Genomic DNA, 22,382 nt, shown 5'->3' with positions numbered 1-22,382 from the left:
AACACAGGATCCCTTAGCCCTCCTCTCTTTGGGGGCAGCTAGGAAACAAGCCTGCCGTTCAGCTGTCACTGGCGGCAATGTTGCATCCCAGGCAGCTCAACTACAGCCAGGATCCTCGGAGCAACAGTGCAGAGCCAGGCCACAAATGTCCCAGCACTTCCAGGATCAACAACAGAAGGAACCACTGTGGTCTAACAAGAAAGAGAAAGCCAATTTGATGTGCACATCTGAATGCACTGAAAAGGAGAAACAGGGAAAACATGGGAATGTTTTTCTCCTTTTAGCCTTCGTTTCCATTTTAAATGGCAACGAAATGGTCCCTCTTTGACCAGCTCTTCAGAAATCAAGCTTGCCTCTTCAGTGGTCAAATGGGACAGAGCTCCATGAACTGGAAGGAGCCAACTCGCTTGATTTATGCTGCTTGTGGCTCTAGCCCTGGAAAGGGAGCTGCATGCATCAGAGACTCTTTGAGCATAGCCTGAGGCAAGAAGAAGAAATAGGTAATTGGGACTCCTGACTGAGCTCTGCCTTTATAACACTGGAACTCCGATTGCTTTCAGGGCCCCTGATATCCCTTCTGGAACTAGGGCTAACTTGCTTCCCTTCACCCCTTCCCTGCTTCTCACATGGCAGTATTTCATGTGTCATGAGGATACTTGGAAGTGCACAAGTGACAATTTCTCCTCTGGCATTAATCCTGTCTTTCACATCATGAACAACTTGACCCGAAACCTGCGTATTGCAAGGGACAGCTGGGGACCTCAGAAGCTGAGTGCAATAAAGAGGTTTTCTCCCTTGCTTGGTCTTGTTCCTGGCAGGAGTCTGCTTCAGGCTGGGCTGCTGCTTGCAGGATTTTATCATCCGAAAAGGATGCAAAGGAAAAAGATAAGCAGGGGGAGCAGGGGCTATTGCCAAGGTGCGGAAAACAGAGAATCGAAGAAAGGGAGCCAAGAAAAGTGTTGCCCATTTTCTGCTCTCCTGCTCGAGGAATAGCAGGAAATGGAGAGCAGAAGGGAAGAGTGTTTTTTCTGTTCTTCTTCAAGAGTCTTCAGGCAATCGTTTGTTTATCCTTTGTAATCAATTCAAGGCACTGGAGGAGCTCAGGGCCCCCTTGGCGGGGCAGTGACACTCCAGTTTCCCAGGCTGTGCCTGGATCAAGCACACATTTACTTGCCCTGGGGGCTCTCCTGCCCGTCTGACTCTGGTCTGCCTGGCCTCTCAAAAGAAGACAGACTCTCCTAAATCCAACGCTGCAGCTCAGTGTTTCTGTTTCTCCAAACAGAGACACCACAGAGACCTGCCTGCACGGACCATGCCGTTATGGCTGGAGAAGCAGGAGCATATCCACCTCACAACCTGCATGGTGGTGTTAGAGCCTGACCAGGGATTCACTACAGTGTCCACTTGTCCCCTCTGTCTCACTGTGATCTCCTTCCTGAGACAGTAGCATACGGTGAGGGGAGGGACTCACCATTTTGCAAATCAGGAACTCAGAGGTAATATCCTCCGGGGGGTGGGGGGGGTGGGGGGGTGGGTTAGCAGGTCTCACCTAATGAAATGCTCACAAACCATCTCATGTAGCTCCTCTGGCAGAGTCAAGCCCCTCCAGCGCTTTGCTGATTTTGCCCTTTGTCTGTTGCTTCAACAACTTCTCCCTGCTAACAATGAGCGGTGAAGCAGGCAAGACAACAGTCCCCTCTGCCTTGCTGCTCTGCAGCCAAAATGCTGCTAGACTTGGATACCTTCATGCCTCAGCTCCTTTGGATGAGACAATGGCTCTTGTCTGGCATGCCACGCTGCAGGCCCGCAGCTGCACACAGACTGCAAAGTGCTCCTGTCTGGTCCCCAGGCTGCAGGCATTAGCGGACGGACCCCTGAGACAGGTGCCCGGCTCTGCAGATTTCCCACAAAAGCTGTCAGAGATTCATTTCTCCAGACTGTTGCTCTCTAAGCACTTCCCTGTTGGCGTGCACGCACTGCGCTGGGCCCCTCCAGGCTTTCTTTGCTCCACATCACCCTGCACCTTTGCCTTGCCCTCCCACACCATCGCTTCCTCACTCTTCCATGCATCCTCCTCTCCCCTCAGGGGCACCGACTTTTGGGCTCTCCTCACCACCTTGGCCACCTGCTTGAGCCTCACGTCAGCACACGGGCACACTCTCCTCCTGATAAAGCGTGACACCCCCCAGCCTTGGTGCCTCGCTGTTGGCTCGCCTTCGGGACGTCCAGCTGCTGGACCGCCAGGCCACCTGGGCAAGCAGGCCCTGCCCTCACCTGTGCACCTCTTCCTACTCACGGGGCTTGTGCTTTTCTTGCTTTTGCCCCCAGGGGGCATGTGGGGACCATCTCTCCACGCCAGCCTTCATGCACAAAGAGGGGCCCACGCTCATGAAACCAAAGCCCTGCTGCCAGCACCAGCTGCACACCCAGGGGCTGACCTGCTGGATCCAAGCACTGCTGCTCAAGCCCATGCAGGAATGACCCCACCTGCCCTGCCAGGCCTACAGCCATGTCATCACACTTGGTACTTTCCAGGCAGGATCCTTGGTGCCCATACGGAGCAGCTGTTAAAGAATAGCGAACTGAAACTGTCTAGAGGTAGCCACTTAACACGACTTCTCTAAAACTTGCCTGGCATGAGGAGCTAAATTTGCTGAAGCCTTAGGCCGCACTTAGAGAAAATAATGAACTTTTACTTAGTCCAGTAAGAAAAGGGGCCTCAGAGCTGGTTCAAGCTAGGAAGATAAGGCAGTTACAAGCAGTCTGCATTCCTTGCAATTACTGTTTTTACAGATCAAGCAGCCCCTGATACACCAAAGTATTTTAAAGAGCATATGCCAGGCTGGCAAGGGGAGGGGGCATGGAAGAACCAGGGGAGATAGATGGAATCAAAGTGAAGGTGGTGTACTGTAGGGAACGGCGATCGGAAGATCTCGCGATGGCACGGAAAGAGGAAGGAAGAGGAAGGATATGACGTAGAGATAGCAATATGCTTGTAGGTATATAAGCGAATACATGCGTACAATAAACGCCATTTGTAGCATCCTCATATTGGTGTCAGTGCTCATTGGCCCGGAGGCAGGGGGAGCCTCCGTGCCGTCTCAGGCGAACGGGAGATTGTCGCATCAGAAGGCGACAAGTGGTGACCCCGACGTGATAGCTGAGACGGCGGACCGCAGGCAGTCGAGAGCATCCGGATCATGGACGCGGTAGTTAAGGTTGTACGTGTGGGTGCCCGGGAATGGGGGCTCTCTATGAGAGCGAATGCTGTTGCGAACTGCGTTGGGCGGCTCCTGAAAGATGGAGCGATAGTTAGACCAGGGGACATTTTTTCCCCTTCTAACTGGGAGAAGTGCACTCGAGCACTTGCTCAGAGAGCTATGGCCACTAAGAAGGCCGCAGAGCTTAAGACATGGGGAGACATAACGATCATTTTACAAAGGACTAGGGAGGAGCTTGAGACCTGGCAGGTTGCCCGCGCGGCGCTGCACATGTCCGTGGAAATGGCGACACAGACAGCAGCGAACGCAGAGGAGCAAACGGAGGCGATAGAGGAAGAGACGATAGTAGGGGATGAAGTGAGAACGGAGAGTGTGGAAACAGACATAAAGGAGGAGGCGGTTTATCAAGAACCAGAGCGGGGAGAGGGGGAGGCAGAAACTCCAGAGGCTTACCCAATAACGCCCTCTTCTCCGCCACCGCCGCGGTATCCGTGGAAAGAGATGAGGGCGATGGAAGGGGGAGAACCAGGAGACCTTTGTGGAGACCGAGATATGAAAAAGCCAGTGGCGGGTAGAGGAAAAGAAAGCAAGGTGAAAGTGGAGGAGGCAGAAGAAAAGGAAAGACCGATTATAGTGGATGATCCCCGAGACTGGCTACCGGGGGCCATGATTCGGGTGCAGTGGGAGGACGAAAGAAGAGAAGAAGCAGGGGAAAGACCAGAAGCAGGGGAAAGACCGAGGGTCCCGCACCCGGGAAAAGATGGCGCTGGCCGAGAGAGGAGTGGGCGTCGACCAGCATTGCGGGAGGAGGAGACTGAAGACTCAGGCACAGCAACTAGGGCGGAGTTCCCCCGCCGCAGTCAGAGGCGAAGGAAAAAAAAAAAAAAAAAAAAAAAGAGGAGGAAAGTCACAAGAGATATGGAGCAGATGTTTATGCTGCTTACAGCTCTGGAAGAAGAAACAGCTAAACAAAGAGGGCTATTAGAGGCAACAGCTAAACAAAGAGGGCTATTAGAGGCAGCAGCTAAACAAAGAGGGCTATCAGAGACAGCAGGTTCTGCCCAAGCGGGAGGGGGAAAAGAAATTCCCCTAACGGACTGGAAACTGATAGCGACGGAATGTGCCCTGAGTGGCCTCAAGTTTCGTGCGCCAATAGGGGCCTTCCCAGTACGAGTTGCCCCGGGGGGGGGGGGGGGCAGTGGAATGGATGCCCCTCGACCCAAAGACGGTACAACAGCTATTGAAAGCAGTGCAAGAACAGGGCCTGCGACACCCGGTGACACAGACGTTGCTGGACGCGGCGCACGCGGGAGGCCTAATACCGTGGGATTGTCGCGCCCTCGCGCGACTGGTCTTATCACCCACGATGGTCCTTATGTGGAAAGAAGCGTGGACCTCGCGCCTGCAGCAGGCGTTGATGGCCGCGCAGGCAGACCCGCAGAACCCACTGGGCCAATCCACCCTAGCGCGGTTAAGAGGAAATGATGCGGCCATGGCTACACCCCAGCAGCAGGCAGCAGGCCTGAGAACTCAGGGAGATACTGGCGGCAACAGAAGCATCTCGAAAGGCCTTTGATGATATTGGGCCACTGGTGCAGCAGGCAGACCCATGGACGACTGTGAAACAGAGAGTGGGAGAGCCGTTTGACAAGTTTTGTGACAGGCTACAGGCAGCAGTAGAACTTGCATCTTTACCAGACGCTGCAAAAGGAGCGGTGATGTTGGAATGTATCAAACAACAGGGCAACGAGTTGACAAAAGAAATCCTAAGAACAGCGCCTAAGGGAGCAAGTCTAGGGCAGACGATCAAGTACGTATTAGAACACCGGGACAAGACCACAGCCCTACAGATTGCTGCAGCAGTTATGGCAATGCCGGAGGTTAGAGCTAGAGGAGGTCCAAAAGGAGGCCCATGCTTTGGCTGCGGGCGAATGGGCCATTTGAGAGCACAGTGCACGAATAAGGGAAGTTACGCGTGCCCAACAAGGGGTATGGGGAGCCTTACATGCTGGGCCTGTGGAAAACCAGGACACAGAGCACGAGATTGTCGGCGGTCGGGAAACGAGAAGCGGGGAGGGCAACTAGGGGGCCACCCCTCCCCAGTGAGCCGGCCTCAAGTAGCCCCGTCAACAACAACACACCGCTGATGGACAGCTCCAGCGACCAAACTCCGAAGGGAAACCCCGCGTGGCCCTGGTCTTAGGGTGTGAGAAGAGACCCCGAGTGAAAGCGCATCTGATAGGCCCACCAGGGGCGGGTCCTCCTAGCATCCCCTTAATAATGATGCTAGATACGGGGGCAGATGTTACATGTGTGCCCTCGTGGTTGTGGCCATCGAGTTGGCCAGCAAAAGTGGCAAGCTCGTTAGATGGAGTGGGAGGCAGGGCGGAGGCTATGATTTCTGAAACCGATATCACAATTGTATTGGAGGACCCGGATAGGCCTGCTCAGATCATCCGTGTGCGGCCGTACATAACTGCCATAGGGGAACCATTGTTAGGGCGAGATGCCTTATCGCAAAGCGGCTTTCACCTGACAAATTTAGGGTAAGGGCCACTGCCTACCTCCTCAGGGCTCATTTCGCTGTCCCGCTGACATGGTGCTCCAATGAGCCTGTGTGGGTAGAGCAGTGGCCATTGACAGGGGACAAATTGGCGGCTGCCCGACAAATAGTAAGTAGAGAACTAGAGCAGGGACACCTGGAGGAAAGCCACAGTCCCTGGAACACTCCTATATTTGTGATACACAAAAAGGACAAGTCTAAATTTCGATTACTGCACGACCTACGAGCGGTAAATCAGCAGATGGAAGCGATGGGTGCCCTCCAGCCGGGGTTGCCACTACCATCAGCAATACCAAAGAATTGGCCAGTGGTGGTGATGGATATCCAAGATTGCTTTTTCTCTATACCATTAGCCCCTCAGGACAAAGCTCGATTTGCCTTCACACTGCCCTCAGAGAATCTGCAGGAGCCAGCAGCGCGATATCAATGGACAGTCCTCCCGCAGGGCATGAAAAATTCACCTACGATTTGTCAGGCGGCAGTAGCTAAGGTATTGCAGCCGGTAAGAGCGCAGCTCCCGCGCGCGCTTATCATCCATTACATGGACGACCTCCTAATAGCTGCAGAGACCCAGCAAGAAACCGATCAGGCAGAACAGGCAGTAATTAACTGCCTAAATGAAGCGGGATTGTACGTCCGGAAAGCGAAAACGCAAAGGGGAGAATCTGTCGACTATCTGGGAACCACCATCCTCCCCAGAGCTGTGGTCCCACAGCCGATAAAGCTCAATAAAGAGATACGGACGTTGCATGATGTACAGCAATTGGTTGGAGCTCTCCAATGGCTGCGAGGGCTGATAGGTATTCCCAAGGAGTGGATGGAGCCACTGTTCGAGTTGCTCAAGGGCCACAAACCATGGGAACTGAGGCAGATGACACCAAACGCGTTAGAAGCCCTCCGAAAAATAGAAGATCTCATGGCAAAGGGCGGAGTAACGAGATACGACCCGGCCAGACCTATCAATCTGTACGTGGCAGTTACAAGAACAGGAGCCATAGGCGTTTTAGGACAAGGGACGCCGGAGCGTCCGGAAGTCGTATGGTGGATAGTGTCGAACCAAATAAGTACGGCATACGTCACAATCGTAACAGCGTTGGCACAGATGATACAGAAGGGACGAACCGCCACCGTTCGGCACTTCGCGAAGGAGCCTGAGTCCATTTACCTGCCGGTAAAAAGGAGTCAATGGGACAGCGTGGTCCAGAAACAAGATAGTATAGCAATAGCTTTAGAAGGATTCCCAGGAACAATCAGATTATCGCCTGTGCTGGAGATGTATACACACCTCACCGTCCTTCGGCCCCATCTGAAAGCCCGAGTGCTACAGCGACCTGCACCTGGGCGCACAGTGTTCACCGACGCGTCATCGGTGACCAGGGCAGCGGTTGTTGTGTGGCAAGATCAGAAGGCCCAATGGCACCGAGTGAAGATCAGCGAGCCGGACAGTAGTGTACAGCATCTAGAGGCCCGAGCTGTGGCGCAGGCATTGCAAATGTGGCCAGAAGAGCATTTGAATGTAGTGACAGACTCCATGTTCGTCTTTAAATTGTTACACAACATGTCGTATCCCGGATGGGCCGGATCGCCCATTGCGCTAATGCTAGAAGAAGCCCTACAACAACGGCAGGCCACTGCCTCCGTTATTCATGTTCGGAGTCATGAGGCAATCCAAGGAGTGTACCAAGAAGGCAACAATAAAGCCGATCAAGCGGCCAAAGGTGTGTGGACAGTCGCAGAAGCAAGGCAGGTGCACAACCTTCTCCATGTTGGTGCAAAAGCACTGGCAAAAAGCTGCAACATCCCCCTCACCACGGCTCGTGAAGTGGTTGCGGCTTGCCCGTATTGCCAAAAAACCCCCCTGTGGGGCGCCGGCATCAACCCCAGGGGGCTGAAAGGAAACCAAATATGGCAAACGGACTTCACAATGTGCCAGCGACTTCGACCACGGCCCTGGCTGGCTGTTACAGTGGACACACACAGCGGTATCATCGTTGCGACCCAACATAAACGAGTCACAGCGCGGGCGGCACAGTTGCATTGGCACACGGCAATGGCCTGGCTGGGTGCCCCAGAAACTATTAAAACAGACAACGGCACGTGTTTCACAGCGCAAAGCACGAGAGAATGGGCCGTACGGTGGGGAATTAAGCTAGTGCATGGTATTGCCTATAATAGCACAGGTCAAGCCATTGTCGAGCGAGCAAACCACACTTTAAAGCAAAGGATCGAGATTCTTGGGGAGGGGGAAGGATATACACAAAGAATCCCCGCGCACAAACAATCAGAAATAATTATGCGCGCCTTATTCGGTCTGAATCAGTTCATCAGGGGGGAGGAGAACAAGACGCCAGCGGAAAAGCATTGGGTGGTCCGAGCGATGCACGAGGGACCAGACGTAAAGGTCCGAATCCCGGAAAAAGGGGAATGGGAAGAGGGGTGGCAACTGGTAACCCAAGGACGAGGGTATGCAGCGGTCAGGCAGGGAGAAATGGTAAGATGGGTCCCTATGAAGTGGGTACGCCCAGACCTCAGGGCAAGGACAAGACAGGAAGCAGAGAGTCAGGTGAATTAATGAATGTCTGAGTTTTATTGCAGGGGAGGACCACCCTGAAAAGCTGATGATCCCTTCTAGCAGCAAAGACAGCAGACAGGAGAAGAAGAACAGATGAGAAAAGGCGCGTGAAACCACAAGAAGAACGCGTAACCAGAAAACCCGAGAAGATGGCAGGGGGAGCAACCCAAGTAGCTCTCCTCGTAGCGATGCTGGGACTGGGACTCCAAGGGGTGAAAGGCGAACCAATGTTAGCGAAATGGGGTAGTAACAATCTATGGCTCACCTGGCAAACCGGACAGGAAATAAGCAATTTTGCCTGACGCTGGCGGGTGCGGGGCAGCTTTTAAGACATGCTTAATAGGGGTCCCATTGAATTTGACCGTAGACCTACCAAAGCTGAGAGAGCATTGCACAAACACAAGCAATATTAGTAACTGCTTGAACACGCTGAATGCATCATTGCCCTGGGACCCGCAAGAGCTTGACCTTCTGGGTTCGGTAGTGGTAATTGGCTTGGGCTAGGACCATGGGCCAGGCAATTACTAATAGAAGGGTTGCGCCTGCTGCTGATGCTCGTGCTAGGCATATTAGCATGTAGACTAATGTTTAGATGCTTGGTAAGACAACTGCTAGAAAAGGGGTGGTCCTGCCCACACCCACACTATGAACGCTTAACCCGCGACACGGCAATTTAAAGCAAATAGCATAGCCAAAGCATGGGGAGGGGGAGATGTAGGGAACGGCGATCGGAAGATCTCGCGATGGCACGGAAAGAGGAAGGAAGAGGAAGGATATGACGTAGAGATAGCAATATGCTTGTAGGTATATAAGCGAATACATGCGTACAATAAACGCCATTTATAGCATCCTCATATTGGTGTCAGTGCTCATTGGCCCGGAGGCAGGGGGAGCCTCCGTGCCGTCTCAGGCGAACGGGAGATTGTCGCATCAGAAGGCAACAGTGTACAATTAAGAGTTAATGATGTTTGTCATTCTTGGGGGGAACAAGGACACTGGAAGCAGGAATGCCCAGTGAGGCCCTGTGCACTTGGGAATAGAGGGGCCAGCATGAGGCAATCAAATATTGAGAAGGAGACCAGGCAATTCCCAGGCAGTCCACAATGACAGGAAACAGGAGACTCAGAAAATACTGTGGAAATGGGGGTAAATTTATGGGATGTAGATTTGGATTCAAAGGGCAGGTAATGGCAAATACAGTAGGTTTAGAAGTTCCCTTTCTAGTGGATACTGGAGCCACCCTTTCCCTTTTAAATTTTGAGCCTAAAGGATGCAAGTCACCAGATAAAATAGTGATGCAAGGAGTGATGGGAAAGGGCGAACGAATGTTCTCTAAGCCCTTAGTACTCACTATTGGGGGTAAAACAGTGTGGGGACGTTTTATAATTTCCACAGATGCGCCCATGTGCCTTTTTAGGGAGAGATCTCCTGCAAGCCTTGGATACTCAGATCTGCTTAGAGCCGGAAAGGATAAAATTAATAATTATGGATTCATGTGTTCTGGCTAAGACACCAGAACCAGAGTCAACTAATCTGCAAATTCCAACAGGTTTAGAATCAGTTTCTAAAAAATTATGGAACTCTTCAGGAATGGATGTGGGACTACTGAAATCAGCCAGTCCAGTCTCGATAAAAACAAAGGGGGGATTGCCTTCCGCAGTTAAGCAATACCCTATCCCAAAGGAAGCAGAGAAGAGCATCCAAAAACAAACTGATCATTATCTGAAAATGGGTATCCTTAGAGTCTGTGAATCCCTGTACAACACTGATTCTGCCGGTTAAACAGCACAGGCAAGATTCTGATGGTGATCCGGAGTATCGCTTTGTACAAGACTTAAGGGCTATAAACCAACATGTAGTTGCTCCACATCCAGTAGTTCCTGACCCATCAACCATTTTACTACAGATACCCCACTGGGCAACTTATTTTACTGTGATTGACCTAACGGCAGCCTTTTTTAGTATACCGATAGCTGAAGATAGCCAAGATCTCTTGGCTTTCACTTGGAAGGGACAACAATTAACTTGGACAAGGCTGCCACAGGGATTTACTGGGTCTCCGACTATTTTTTCATGTATACTCAAAAATGACCTCTCAGATATCGAACTTCCAGGACATTCAGTGTTAATACAATATGTCGATGATCTGTTATTAGCAAGTAAAGGTTATGAGACATTTTTAAAAGACACTATTTATCTATGTAATGCTCTTGCAGAAAAAGGGCATCGAGCATCTCTGTCTAAACTCCAGCTGTGTCAAAGAGAGGTAAAATATTTGGGTTTTATCTTAAGAGAAGGACACAGGTTAGTTGATCCAGAACGAGTAAAGACAGTTCTTGATATGCCTTGTCCTGTAACAAAAAAACAGCTTAGGGGATTTTTAGGAGCTGTGGGATTTTGCCAACCGTGGATTCCGGGGTTAGCAGAACTTACTAAGCCTCTGGTACAGGCAACAAAAAAGGAGGAGATAGAGCCTGTGGCCTGGGGCCCAGAAAGGGAGAAAGCTTTTACATCTGTGAAAAAAGCGTTGGTTTCAGCCCCTGCTCTCGGGTTACCAGATTATAGCAAACCATTTGAATTGTTTGTCCATGAGCGACAGGGAGTAGCAAGTGGGGTACTCACCCAAAAACTAGGTCCTCACTATAGACCAGTGCCTATTACTCCATACAACTAGATGATGCTAAAGGCACTCCAGGATGCATCAGAGCAATAGCAGCTACGGTAGCTCTTCTTGAAAAAACACGACCTGTAGTTTTGGGTCACTCATTGACTGTGTATGTGCCACATGAGGTAGAACTGTTAATGAAACAATACGCAGCTCAAGCACTATCCCCACAGAGAGCTCACCACTATGAACTGATAATACTGCATGCAGATAATGTGACTTTAAAAAGATGCAGTATCTTAAATCCAGCAACGCTATTGCCTCTACCTGAGGATGGAGAGCCACATCATTCCTGTGAGCAGGTGATCGTCAGCTCGAGCAAGCCCCGGGAGGACCTTAAAGATGAACCTTTGGAGAACCCGGACTTAGTTCTGTTTACAGATGGACCATCCTATTATTTGGACGGAAGGCGCCACTCCAGCTATGCTGTCACTAACCTCTTTGAGGTACTTGAGGCTAATCCTTTGTCTCCGTCTGTAAGTGCTCAAGGAGCAGAATTAATAGCATTGACCCAAGCTGCAAAAATTGGTAAGAAACTGCAGGTAAATATCTATACCGATTCTAAATATGCATTTGGAGTAGGTCATGCAACAGGGATGTTATGGAAAGAGCGAGGATTCTTTTCATCATCAGGAAAGAAATTAGCTAATGGAGAAGAAATACGTAATTTGCTGGAAGCAGTCCAACTGCCCAAAGAAATTGCTGTAATACACTGCCCAGCCCATACTAAAGACACTACAGAAATTAGCAGAGGAAATGCTTTAGCCGACGCTGCTGCGAAGGCTGCAGCTCGACAGCCTCTGAAAGAATGTATGGGGGCAGTTCCAAGGATGGACCAGAGTGAGTGGCCAAACTTAATAGATCCCAAAACTATGTATGAAAAAGACTGCTCAGTGGAAGAGAAAAAACAATGGGAGCAGTGGGAAGCAAAACAAAGTGATGATGGAATATGGACAATTGGAGGAAAACCAATTCTACCAAAAAAAAAAAATATTTAATTACTATAGCTAGGTGGTTTCATGATAAAGCTCATGGGGGAGCCGAGGCAATAGCTAAGCAGGTACAGAAAGAATGGGCCGCTCCAGGAATTTATGCAGCTGCTGAAAGAATAGCGAATAGCTGCCTGACCTGCCAGAAGTTTCCAAATAACAAGCCAAGTAGAAAGAATGAATAGAACATTAAAAGAAAAAATAGCAAGAAATGCACACATGCTAGCCTAAAATGGCCAGAAGCATTAAACTTAACTCTATGGGATGTTTGAAATGCCCCACGGCAACCCATAGGACTAACACCAGCAGAAATTCTCTTTGGGAAACATTTAGCTGTACTAGGGACTTATTATTCCAGCTAAGACCAGCCTGTTAGATGGAGATGAACGACTAGCCCAGTATGTTCTAACTATGCAAAAAGGTTTGAAAATCTTAAAAAATATATATATACGCGCTCAGTGATATCAATCCACACCACCTGAAATACAAGTGCTTGGTATACAGCCTGGGGATGAAGTTTTAGTTAAAGTATTTTCACAAAAATCCAAGTTAAAACCTAAATGGAACAGGCCATATACTGTCATACTATGTTCTTATTTTGCTGTTCAAGTTGAGCTGTACTTGTATATGTTGCAAAAGAATGTGTATGTGTAAGAACACTTTGTAATCTTATATTCATAGGTAACATTGTTGTAGATACAAGTAATCACTCAAATATTTGTATTTGTAGCTTTACCAAAATCATGGGATGTGATTTCAATTATTCAGCTCCTATCACGTCTTATCAATTGTTACAATCTAATTATACATTAATTCAAAATTTACTACCTACTCCCATTGGGATGAATCTCACCCTGGTAAGGAAACTACTACAACATGATGATTTGCATCGACTGCTAGAGCGCATTCGGAACAGCGGACAGAAAACTCTAATCACTGTTCACCATGATGCAAAAGAGATACAGCATATCTTAGAAAGGGTAAAAAGGGACGGAGAACATCATGGCTGGGAAACTCTTCTAGGGTGGTCACCAACTGCAACAGGGATTTATAATCACACGTTGCATGCAGTACTAGTTGTGTTAATTTTAACTCTGTTATGCCTATTACTTACGATCATATTATGCATAAGATTATGGAACGTGATAGTATGCCTCGAATGGCTTCAAGAACTCTGTTTAAAGTATTAGCAGAGATGTTTCATAAAAACAAAGGGGGCACTGTTAAAGAATACTGAGCTGAAACTGTCTAGAGGTAGCTGCATAGCACAACCTATATAAAACTTGCTTATCATGAGGAGCTAAATTTGCTGAAGCCTTAGGCCGCACTGAGATAAAATAATGAACTTTTACCTAGTTCAGTGAGAAAAGGGCCTGAGAGCTGGTTCAAACTGGAATGATAAGGGAGTTACAAGCAGTTTGCATTCCTGTGCTTCACGCTCCAGGAGGGAGGATGTCAAGGCTTTGAAATAAGGCCTACTTGGGCACCAGGACCCTGGGAAACAAAGCCTCCTCTCACTGCTGAAACAGTGTTAATTAGGCAGTCTGGACTATCTCGGGGTCTGGATTATATCCCCTTCGTCAGGACCTTGGGAGATAACACCTGCTGTCACTGCTAGGGCAGTGCTAATTGCTGGAACAACACCTCTTTGTCAGGGCCTGGAGAGACAAGGGCGGGACCCGAGGAATCAAGACACATCTGTCAACAAAAACCATAACAGTAAAGATAAACAGCCTGCCTAGGCACAGGGATGAGACCCAATAAGGAGCAGGAGACCCCAGACCTAAATATTACTATTGGTCCAAACTACCGCCTGAGGGGTGGAGAGCTTACATTGGAAGGTATAATTGCCCAGGGATTTCTTTGTTCGGGGTCCCTCTTCAGAGACACCCAGCTCGAGCTGTAATTACTGCACGCGTGTCATTAAAATTTAATTATTTCATTTGCTTTGATTTGGCGCCAAACTTTTCTGCGGGAACCTAGGGTCGGGCCCTGTTATGGTGGCTGACAAGCCTAATTTCCATAACACCGAGCCCGGGGCCCGTCCCCGTGTCCGGGGGGTCCCGCCTCGCCCTCACCTCTCCTCTCCAGCGCGGCCCTCCCGTACTCCATGTATCTCCGCTGCCACTCGATGCAGCTCTTCTCCAGGTAGTGCTTCAGCCTCTCAGGCTCATTCTCTGCCTCCCAATCCCTCTTGGTGATTAGCGCAGCAGCATACGCCGTGACGAATGTCAGCGTGTCCTTGTCAAAGGCGATGAAATCCTTCCCGTCGTAGGCATCCCGCAGAAACCCCCAGATCCCACCGTCCTCCAGGAGGTCACAGCCGTACGTGCACTGCACTGTGTGATACCCTGAGACACAAGCAGGGAGACGGGGGCTCAGGGGCAGCCCCGGCCCCGCACAGGGGCTTGGACACGGCACCCAGCGCAGGGCCGGGGGCACCCCAGCCCCGCAGCCCCCAGCGCTGACAGCAAGCAGCTGCCGCCGGGAGCCCCGGCCCCACCCCTGGAGCCCCGGCCCACGCTCACCCCCACTCTGGTTGTAGCGCTCCTGCAGTGTGTCCAGCTCCACTCTGTAAGACCAGTGATTGCCGTATGCGTTCTGGGTCTGCCTGTCCCAGTGGTCCTGACCCTCCTGCTCCATCCAGGCCGCGCCCGGCACCGCCCTCTGCGTCTCGCTGTCGTAGCCATCGATGAGCTCTCCATCCACGTAGCCCACGGAGACGAAGGCGGGCAGCCCCGGGCTGGGATCCGTCATGGCGGTGTGGAAGTAGCGCAGGGATTGGGGGCCTGCGGGGACACGGGGGGTGGTGAGGGGCTGGGGGGGGCACGTTGAGAGGCATCCGGGAGATCAAGATGTTCCGGGGGGACAAGATGGGCGGGTCGGGGGGGGCAGCACGTCCGAGGGGGCAGGTCGGGGGGGGCAGCACGTCCTGGGGGGGCAGGTCGGGGGGCTCCAGGCAGGCAGCACGTCCCAGGGGGGTCCAGGGGGGTAGCACGACCCGGGGGGCAGATCGGGGGGGCAGATCAGGGGGGCAGCACCTCCCAGGGGCGGTTGCAGGCCGGTCCGTGGGGCCGCTGACGGGGAGCCCAGCGCTGGGGGGGGGGCAGAGGGGGGCGCAGGGTCCCCACCCGCACTCACCGCTAGCCGCCACCCGGCAGCGGCAGCAGCAGCAGCAGCACCAGCACCAGCAGCACCAGCACCAGCAGCACCAGCAGCAGCAGCACCAGCACCAGCACCAGCGCCCGCCCCACTACCGCCTCCTCGCTGTCATCGCCGCCGCGGCCACGCCCCCGAGCCGCCATTGGCTCCGCTGCGTCACGCCGCCATTGGCTGCGCTCTGTCCCGCCCGCCAATAGCGGCTCGCGTCGACCAGGCGTCACCAGGCGCTGGGCAGATCCCGGCGCGGCAGGTTGGGAGAAGCGACAGCGAGGGCGCTTGCGGAGGGCGCTGCGCAGCGCCGAGCCGCGGCTCCCGCTCCGCCTTGTCGCACGGCCATTGGCCCCGCCGGCGGCCGCCCGCCAATGGCGCGGCGCGGCAGCGGTGACGCCGCCGGGCGCCGGGCAGATCTCCGCGGAGCGCGTGGTGGGCGGGAGCACGGAGGCGATGAGGGAGGACGGGGACGCCGTGGGGACGGGGACGCCGTGGGGATGGGGACAATGTGGGGATGGAGACGACATGGGGACAGGGACGATGTGGGGATGGGGACGATGTGGTGATGGGGACACCGTGGGGATGGGGACACCGTGGGGACGGGGATGCTGTGGGGACGCTGATGGAGTTGGCTCTGTCACAGGGATGGGGGGACATGGTGGGGACGGGGGTCAGCTCTGAGGATAGAGTTTGGCTGGGCCAAGGGACGGGGACAGTATTAGCAGGGATGCTTCGTAAAACAAAGGGGGGAAACTGTTAAAGAACAGTGAATTGAAACTGTCTAGAAATAGCTGCTTAGCACAACTTACATAAAACTTGCATAGCATGAGTGGCTAGATTTGCTGAAGCCTTAGGCCAAGCGTGGGAAAAGTAACGAATCTTTACCTAGTTTAATAAAAAAAAGTGCCTCAGAGCTCGTTCAGGCTGGGAAAACAAGGAAGCCACACGCAGTCTGCGCACCTGTGTCACTGACTCCGAGAGGGAAGATGGCAAAACAATGGGGAAAATAAGACCTTGGGAGACAACCGCCAGACCCAACAAAACAGAAGTACAACCGTCATCAGAGACTGCAAAAAAACAAAAATGAAGAGAAAAACAGCTTGCCTCAGAATGACGATGAGACCCAATGAGGAGCAGGAGACCCCAGACCAAAAAATTACTATTGATCTAACTACTGCATGAGGGGTGGGAAATGGAAGTCGAAAAGACTATAATTACCCAGGATTTGTTTATGTTGGTGTGCCTCTGTGGAGGCACCCAGCTTGAGCTGTAATTACGGCACACGCGTGATTAAAATTATCTGATTTGTTTTAATTTGGCTCTGAACGTAAGCTCAGGGGTTAAAAAGTGTTTAGCAATTTTGGGAATGGTGTTGTTAGTTTTTGGAGGTCCAGGTACCCCTGACTGAACTGTCCTCATTATAATACCAAAAATCACACCCATAGGTCAGAAAGACCCGTGCCCAGGTGAAGACCCCTCCCCTGAGCATGCGTAGGAGTAAAATGGCATGTAAGCAAAATTAGAATTGTATGTAAATCACTAACCAATCAGTGTAAAAGGGAAAGTTGCCAACCTTGCAATTTGTTTGTATAAATGCTACTTGGAAAGCCGGGGGGGGGGGTTGTGCTTGATTTGTGGGAAAGCACTGAGCACCCAGGTGTGCGCAACTCTGCAATAAAGAAGCAAATGTCTCTCCTGAGTGTGTAACTATTGGTCTATGGCACACCGGGCGACGGATCCGCTTTTCGGACAACAGCAGTGGCAAACCTTTAAGGAAGCGTGCACAAAACCATGGCACGGGGCTGCCCGCGCCCGGGAGAAGCTTCTGGAACCCGGCGGCGCAGCGCCGTTAGGCAACACAGGGCGGGGGGGGAGGTGCGCCGAAGGGGGCACAGTCCCGCTTTCTGATTGGCCCTGACGTTGCAACGGTGGGGGCGGAGACCACCAGAGACCCCAGAAGCCCCTGGGCCATTTCTGGAAGGTTCCCGGAGGGTGGACTGCGCAGGACAGCTGATTTGCGTGAGACGCGAGGAAGCCCCCTCCCGAGGCGGGGCGAGCGCCTAGAAAAACCGCAGCCTCTGTGAAGCACGCGCGCGCCTGCCCCCGGAGGATTGCCATGCCCGTCATCAACATGGCGGGACCCAAGGGTGGTGACCATCTCCTTCTCTATCTTTCGCTCCTTTCTCTCTTTGTTTCTTCTTATAAACATTTCAAGAGAACCCCTTGCCGACCATTTACGTTTAGCAGGTTTAGGTTGCCTCCAAGTTAATGTTGTTTCTAAGTTCATGTTAATGAATAAAGGCTGGGACCGATGGTTTCATGTCCTTTCACCTTAATTTAGGCCAGGGGAATCAGGAAACCTGGATCTCTATGACCCTGGGGCGTAACACTGGCCTCCACCCGAACCCTGGCCTTGGCCTTCCTCGTCCTCTACCCCATCTTTCACTTGCAAGTTTCTTGCTAAAGCCGCCGCCAGTATATTGCCTTCTTGTTCTTTTGCTCTTTCTGTCTTTCTTTTACTTGCTCAGCTTTCTGTTTTTCCTCTCAACCATCATAAATGAATACTGCTACACTTAAAATCTTTTGTAAAGTCTCCTCTTGCCAGCCCGGCATGTGCTCTTTAAAATACTTCCGTGTATCAGGGGCTGCTTGATCTACAAAAACACTAATTGCGAGTGCCTCATTGAAGTCTTGTGGGGTCATTCCTCCCTATTTTAGCAGGGCTCGCTGCAGACACCCGCAGAAGTCACTGGGGTGTTCATCTAATCGCTGTCTGCATTCTTGCACGTTAGTCCAATTTACTCCTCACTTTCTGCATGCTCTGATTGCTTCTACTAAATTTCAAAGTCCTGTTGGACACACGGGTCTCTCTCCTGCATTCTTATAATCCCAATTTGGATCATTTGCTAGCCAGGGGTTTCTATTTCCCCCGGCTTGCTGCGCTAATTCCACACCTTTGTTAATTATCTTATCCCGTTTATCTGGTTGAAATAATTCCCTCCAAAGAAGTTGGGTATCAGTCCAGTTTGGGTTGTTCCCGGTGCATGTATTAGAAAAGAACTTGCTACGTCACTCAGCATCTTCTCTTAATCTCGACCTTTTACTCTCCCATGAGGCAAGGCTGCCAGGGTTGCAGGGCTGATCAGTAAATTCCTGCAGCACAGGAGGAGGGTGGTTGGTTCCTCCCATTCCCCCTGGCTGTAAAGTGGCAGGATTAGTCAGCACCTTGGAGACCATAGGATAGAGTCCAGCAGCCAGTAGAGTAGAGGGAGGAGGAGGAGGAGGAGGAGGAGGAATGACAATTTCTCTGCCCTTGGCTGGCAATGTGATAACACCTCACAGCAGGGTCTAGGGGTGCTGGGCACAAACTGAGCAGACTCAGCAGTGTGCCCAGGAAACAAGGCTAGCCCTACAGCCCGGCCTCTCTTTGGAAGGCCTCAGCCAGGGCCACGAGCCAAGGCATCCTTCCCCTCGGCTTGACCCAGGAGAGCCTGCCTCTGGGTCAACGTTGGGATGCCCAGACCCATGCAGACGTGGCCACACTGCAGCAAGCCCAGCGCAGGCCCCCAAGCTGCCTGGCAGCTGCAGCACAGCACACAGGAGCAGAGGCCAAGGGTGCTGGCTTGGTGCAGCCGGCAGAAGAGAAGGCATAGGGGGAATCTCACTGCTGCCTGCAAGTGCCTAACGGGAGCATGCAGAGAGCATGGAGCCAGAGATATCCTGAGGGGCCTGGGGACAGGTTGAGGGCCGTGCGGGAATCCATCGCCAGAGACAGACAGAGACAGACAGACACCTCCAGAAGACCCTTCCCAACCCAGCTGCTCTCTCACTCTGCGACTGCTTGTAGGGCTTTCTCTGCAGCCCTGACTGCCTTCCTTGGCAGCGCCTGCACTAGTCTTTCTCCTGACATTTCCCTGACACCAAGTAACACGGCGGGAACAGCTGCCGAGGGTTTATTTGGAGCAGAACATGGGCTGTGGGACACGATGCGGCAGCATTGCTGTAGCAGCCAAGAGAGAGCCTCCGTCGCTCTGCCTCTTTGCTCTGCGCCATCCCCTATCTCGGGCGACCTGTCTGGCAGCTGCATCCTCGCGCTGTTCCTCTCACTGCCCTGAGACACAACGGCAGCTAAAAGCTCTGCGCAGAGCCCGAAGCGCTGTCCTGAGCCGCCATGGCCATCGCCTAGAAGGCGCAGCATGCAGGAGGGCGGTGATGGCTGTGGAGGAAGGAGAGCCGTGGGCGAGGGACTGGGCAAGTGCAGGGCAAGCCTGGGGGTCTCTGGCTGTGGGGGAGGCCTCTGCCTTTGTTCCTGTGGTGGCCAATGGGGTCAGAGGCACACTGTCCCCCGCAACCTGGCAGCCTCCCGCCAGAGCAGATGCCGCTGCCTCGGCTCCTCGGGGCACTGCTGGGGCCAGAGGCGTGCTCTGCAGGTCACCAGCTGCCTCCCTGGCAGCATCTCTGCCCTTCACAATGGGTGAGCAGGGCACCTCCTCAGGACACGGCTCTGGGTCTGCCAAGAGGCTCCTGAGGCTCGGTCTGACCCAGCTCATGACCAAGGCCATGTTTTTCCCCAGCTCCTCCCATTTGCCATGGATCTTCAACAAAGTCCTCTTCCTCATCGCTCCACTCCACGCCAGCATCCTCCGGTGCTCCCCGGACTCTCTTCCCAGCTCCCAGCTCCCGCTCCCTCCTGGGCGCATGGGCGTACAGCCGCTCCTGCACCTCCCACTTGGACCTCACGTCCTTGAGGAGCTCCACTCGTGTCACCTCCGGTTGCCACAGGTTATAGAAGGAGTTTCTGGCACAGAGCTGAAGCCAGGGAGGGAGATTTGTGAAGGCAGCTGCTTTTGCCACCAGCAATGCCCCCCGCGGCCCTGCCAGCACTGCCACCATCACACTGTTGCAGCAGGGCGCAGCGGCCGGCCCCAGCGTTACCACCTGCCCCAGCCCATCTTTTGCCCTCACCTCAGTGCACTTCTCTCCCCCGGTACCCTGAGCGATGGTGCTGCTGCCAGGGCAGAGGTGGAGGATCCCCTGGAGCGGCTCCTCCAGGAGCTCCCCAGGGAAAAGCTGTGCCCAGCCCCAGCCCCAGCCCCAGCCCCAGCATGGCAGAGGGGAGCTGCCCTCTCCCAACCCACCCTGGCAGTGCCAGCCCCACCTCAGCCTGCTCCTGAAAGGCTTCAGCGTGGTCTTGCAGGGAGCTGGAGCTGCCTCGGGCCCCAGGGCCGTCCGGCGGCAGGAGGGTTTGACATGGGCACAGCAGCAGCAGTGCTGGGAGCAGGGGGAGGAGCAGGGAAACTGGGGTGCAGACCCCTGCCCTTGGCTGCACAGCTGGGGTGCTGGGTGGGCGATGCCTTTGTGGCCGGCCAGGCTCCAGGTTCGGGGTGGATGCCAGCTGGAGGGCAGGAGCCCTGGGATTTTCATGGGCTTCCAGTGCAGCCGTGACTGTGGTGAAGGCAAGTGGGCAGAGCAGGCAGATGCAACTGCAAAGGCCAGGGGCGGGAAAGGCTCGAGGGGAAGGGGAGCACGGGGGGCAGTGTGGCAGGGTGAGCAGCCCTACTCAGGGCCCCACAACTGGGCCAGGGAGGGTTGAGGGCTCTGGGGCTGGCTGGGCTCCAGATGCTGCTTCATCGTCAGCTCTGTGCCGGGAACGTCGGGGTTTCACCCTTTGCAGGCAGCAGCCTGCAGTGGGGCCATGAGTGGGGCCCTATGTGGACCCAGGCAATGTCCCTCCCAGAAGCAGAGGAGGACGAGGGAGTGTGGGGCTGGCCAAGGGCTCTGCCCCTCGCCCGCTGGGAGGGCAGCCCATGGGACAGGCAGAGCCGGTCTCTGTGCCCGGGCTCTTTCCATTCATGGAACTGCAGAGGAGATTTGGAAAGAGACCAACTCCTCCAGAAGCAACTCCTAAGCAGCAGCAGCAGCAGCAAGCCACCAGAAGTGCCCAGAAGCCTGGAAATGGCTGCAAGAACTGCTCTGTCTCTGTTGGCTGCCTCTGCTTGCTGCTCCGCCAGGCTCTCCGCCAGCTGGGGCAATAGTCCGAAGAGTTGGGCTTTTGTGGGATCTTCTTAATGGATGAAAGCTCAGACTAGCTGATGACTCCTGGGAATAATGCAGCTCCCACAGGCATGCCCCAGGAGAGCTGATTTGCTCCCTGGAGTGAAGGGGCAGCAGATGGGCTCTCCCAGGGCCCTCTCAGCATCCCAGCCCAGGCAATCCTCACCAGCTGGACATCCCTCCCTTTGCTCCCTGGAAAGGCCTGCTGGGCCCTGAGGAATGAACTGAGCATGAAGCAGCCCTGCTGCTGCTGGCAAGTTTGCTGCCATCTCCTTGTCCTCGGAGCTAGCTTAGCTACCTGCATGCTCTTTGGGGAATATTGGAAAGCTGGCACTGGCCAGGCAGGGGCAGGCTTTCACTTCATCGCTGCATGTCTCACCTTTGGGGCTTTTAGCAAGCAGTCGCCCAGCATTTGTAATCCTTGGGGCCTGCTCTTTGGAGCAGTCAGCAGGGCATAGCACAAAGCACTGTGGTGCCGCTCAGCAGAGGGAAGAGCAGGCCATTGCAGGTCAAGATCCACTCCGGTGAGGAACCTGCATGAGGCTGTGTGGCTGCAGAGTGCAAATCTCAGCCTGGTCCTGCCCCTCCCAAGGGCAGGAGGCCCTTGAGGAGAAAGACTGCATCGGTGGAAAAAGAGGGGATTTGCAGTGCAAGAGACAAGCACAGTGCACGCGGGGCAGGCTGTCCTTGGCGTCCTGGCCCAGCACATGTAGAGGGACGAGCACTGAATGTGAGTTGCAGGGAAGAGGCTGTTTAAGCAGCTGCCCACGGAGCAGGGACTTGCGTGAGCTGTTTCCTACAAAATGTTGCCTGCCTGGTGGTGATTAATTGCCCAAAGGTTTCTTGGTTCTGGTGCTTGGAATCAGAGGTGGAAAAGGGAAGGAAACAGCAGGAGCTGATGAGGGAGAGAAATAGCAGAGAGGGATCTGTCTGCGACCCCTAATGAACATCCCTCTGCATCGGCTCCTTCCGGCTCAAAGGGCACGAGACAGGGCAGAAATGCAGGGACTCCCCGGGGGTCCAGCAGGGAGGGTGAAACCTGACTGTGAAGCTGTGACTTCACAACAGCTCCAGATTAGCGACTGGCAGTCAGTTGTGCTCTCCCAATTTACTTTTTTTCTCCTACATCTCCTGAACATTGCACACGGACTTTGCTTTTGTGTTC

General features: G+C 53.3%; 1 protein-coding gene across 1 annotated transcript in view; it reads right to left on the bottom strand.

Moving 5' to 3' along the window:
• Positions 1–15,256, bottom strand: part of LOC135326629 (class I histocompatibility antigen, F10 alpha chain-like) — a 30,791-nt gene extending 15,535 nt beyond the window's left edge. Inside the window, exons 1-3 of the mRNA XM_064504441.1 lie at positions 15,152–15,256; positions 14,539–14,799; positions 14,089–14,361 (exon numbers count right to left, since the gene is read on the bottom strand). Of these exons, the coding sequence (XP_064360511.1) occupies positions 14,089–14,361; positions 14,539–14,767 (502 nt within the window). The 5' untranslated portion in view covers positions 14,768–14,799; positions 15,152–15,256. The remainder of the gene's footprint in view (positions 1–14,088; positions 14,362–14,538; positions 14,800–15,151) is intronic.
• Positions 15,257–22,382: the final 7,126 nt, after the last annotated feature.

The sequence above is a fragment of the Dromaius novaehollandiae genome, unplaced genomic scaffold (assembly GCF_036370855.1).
Source record: "Dromaius novaehollandiae isolate bDroNov1 unplaced genomic scaffold, bDroNov1.hap1 HAP1_SCAFFOLD_33, whole genome shotgun sequence".
Taxonomy (NCBI): domain Eukaryota; kingdom Metazoa; phylum Chordata; class Aves; order Casuariiformes; family Dromaiidae; genus Dromaius; species Dromaius novaehollandiae.
The sequence above is the reverse complement of the archived record's forward strand: the minus strand, read 5'-3'. Positions and strand labels throughout refer to the sequence as shown.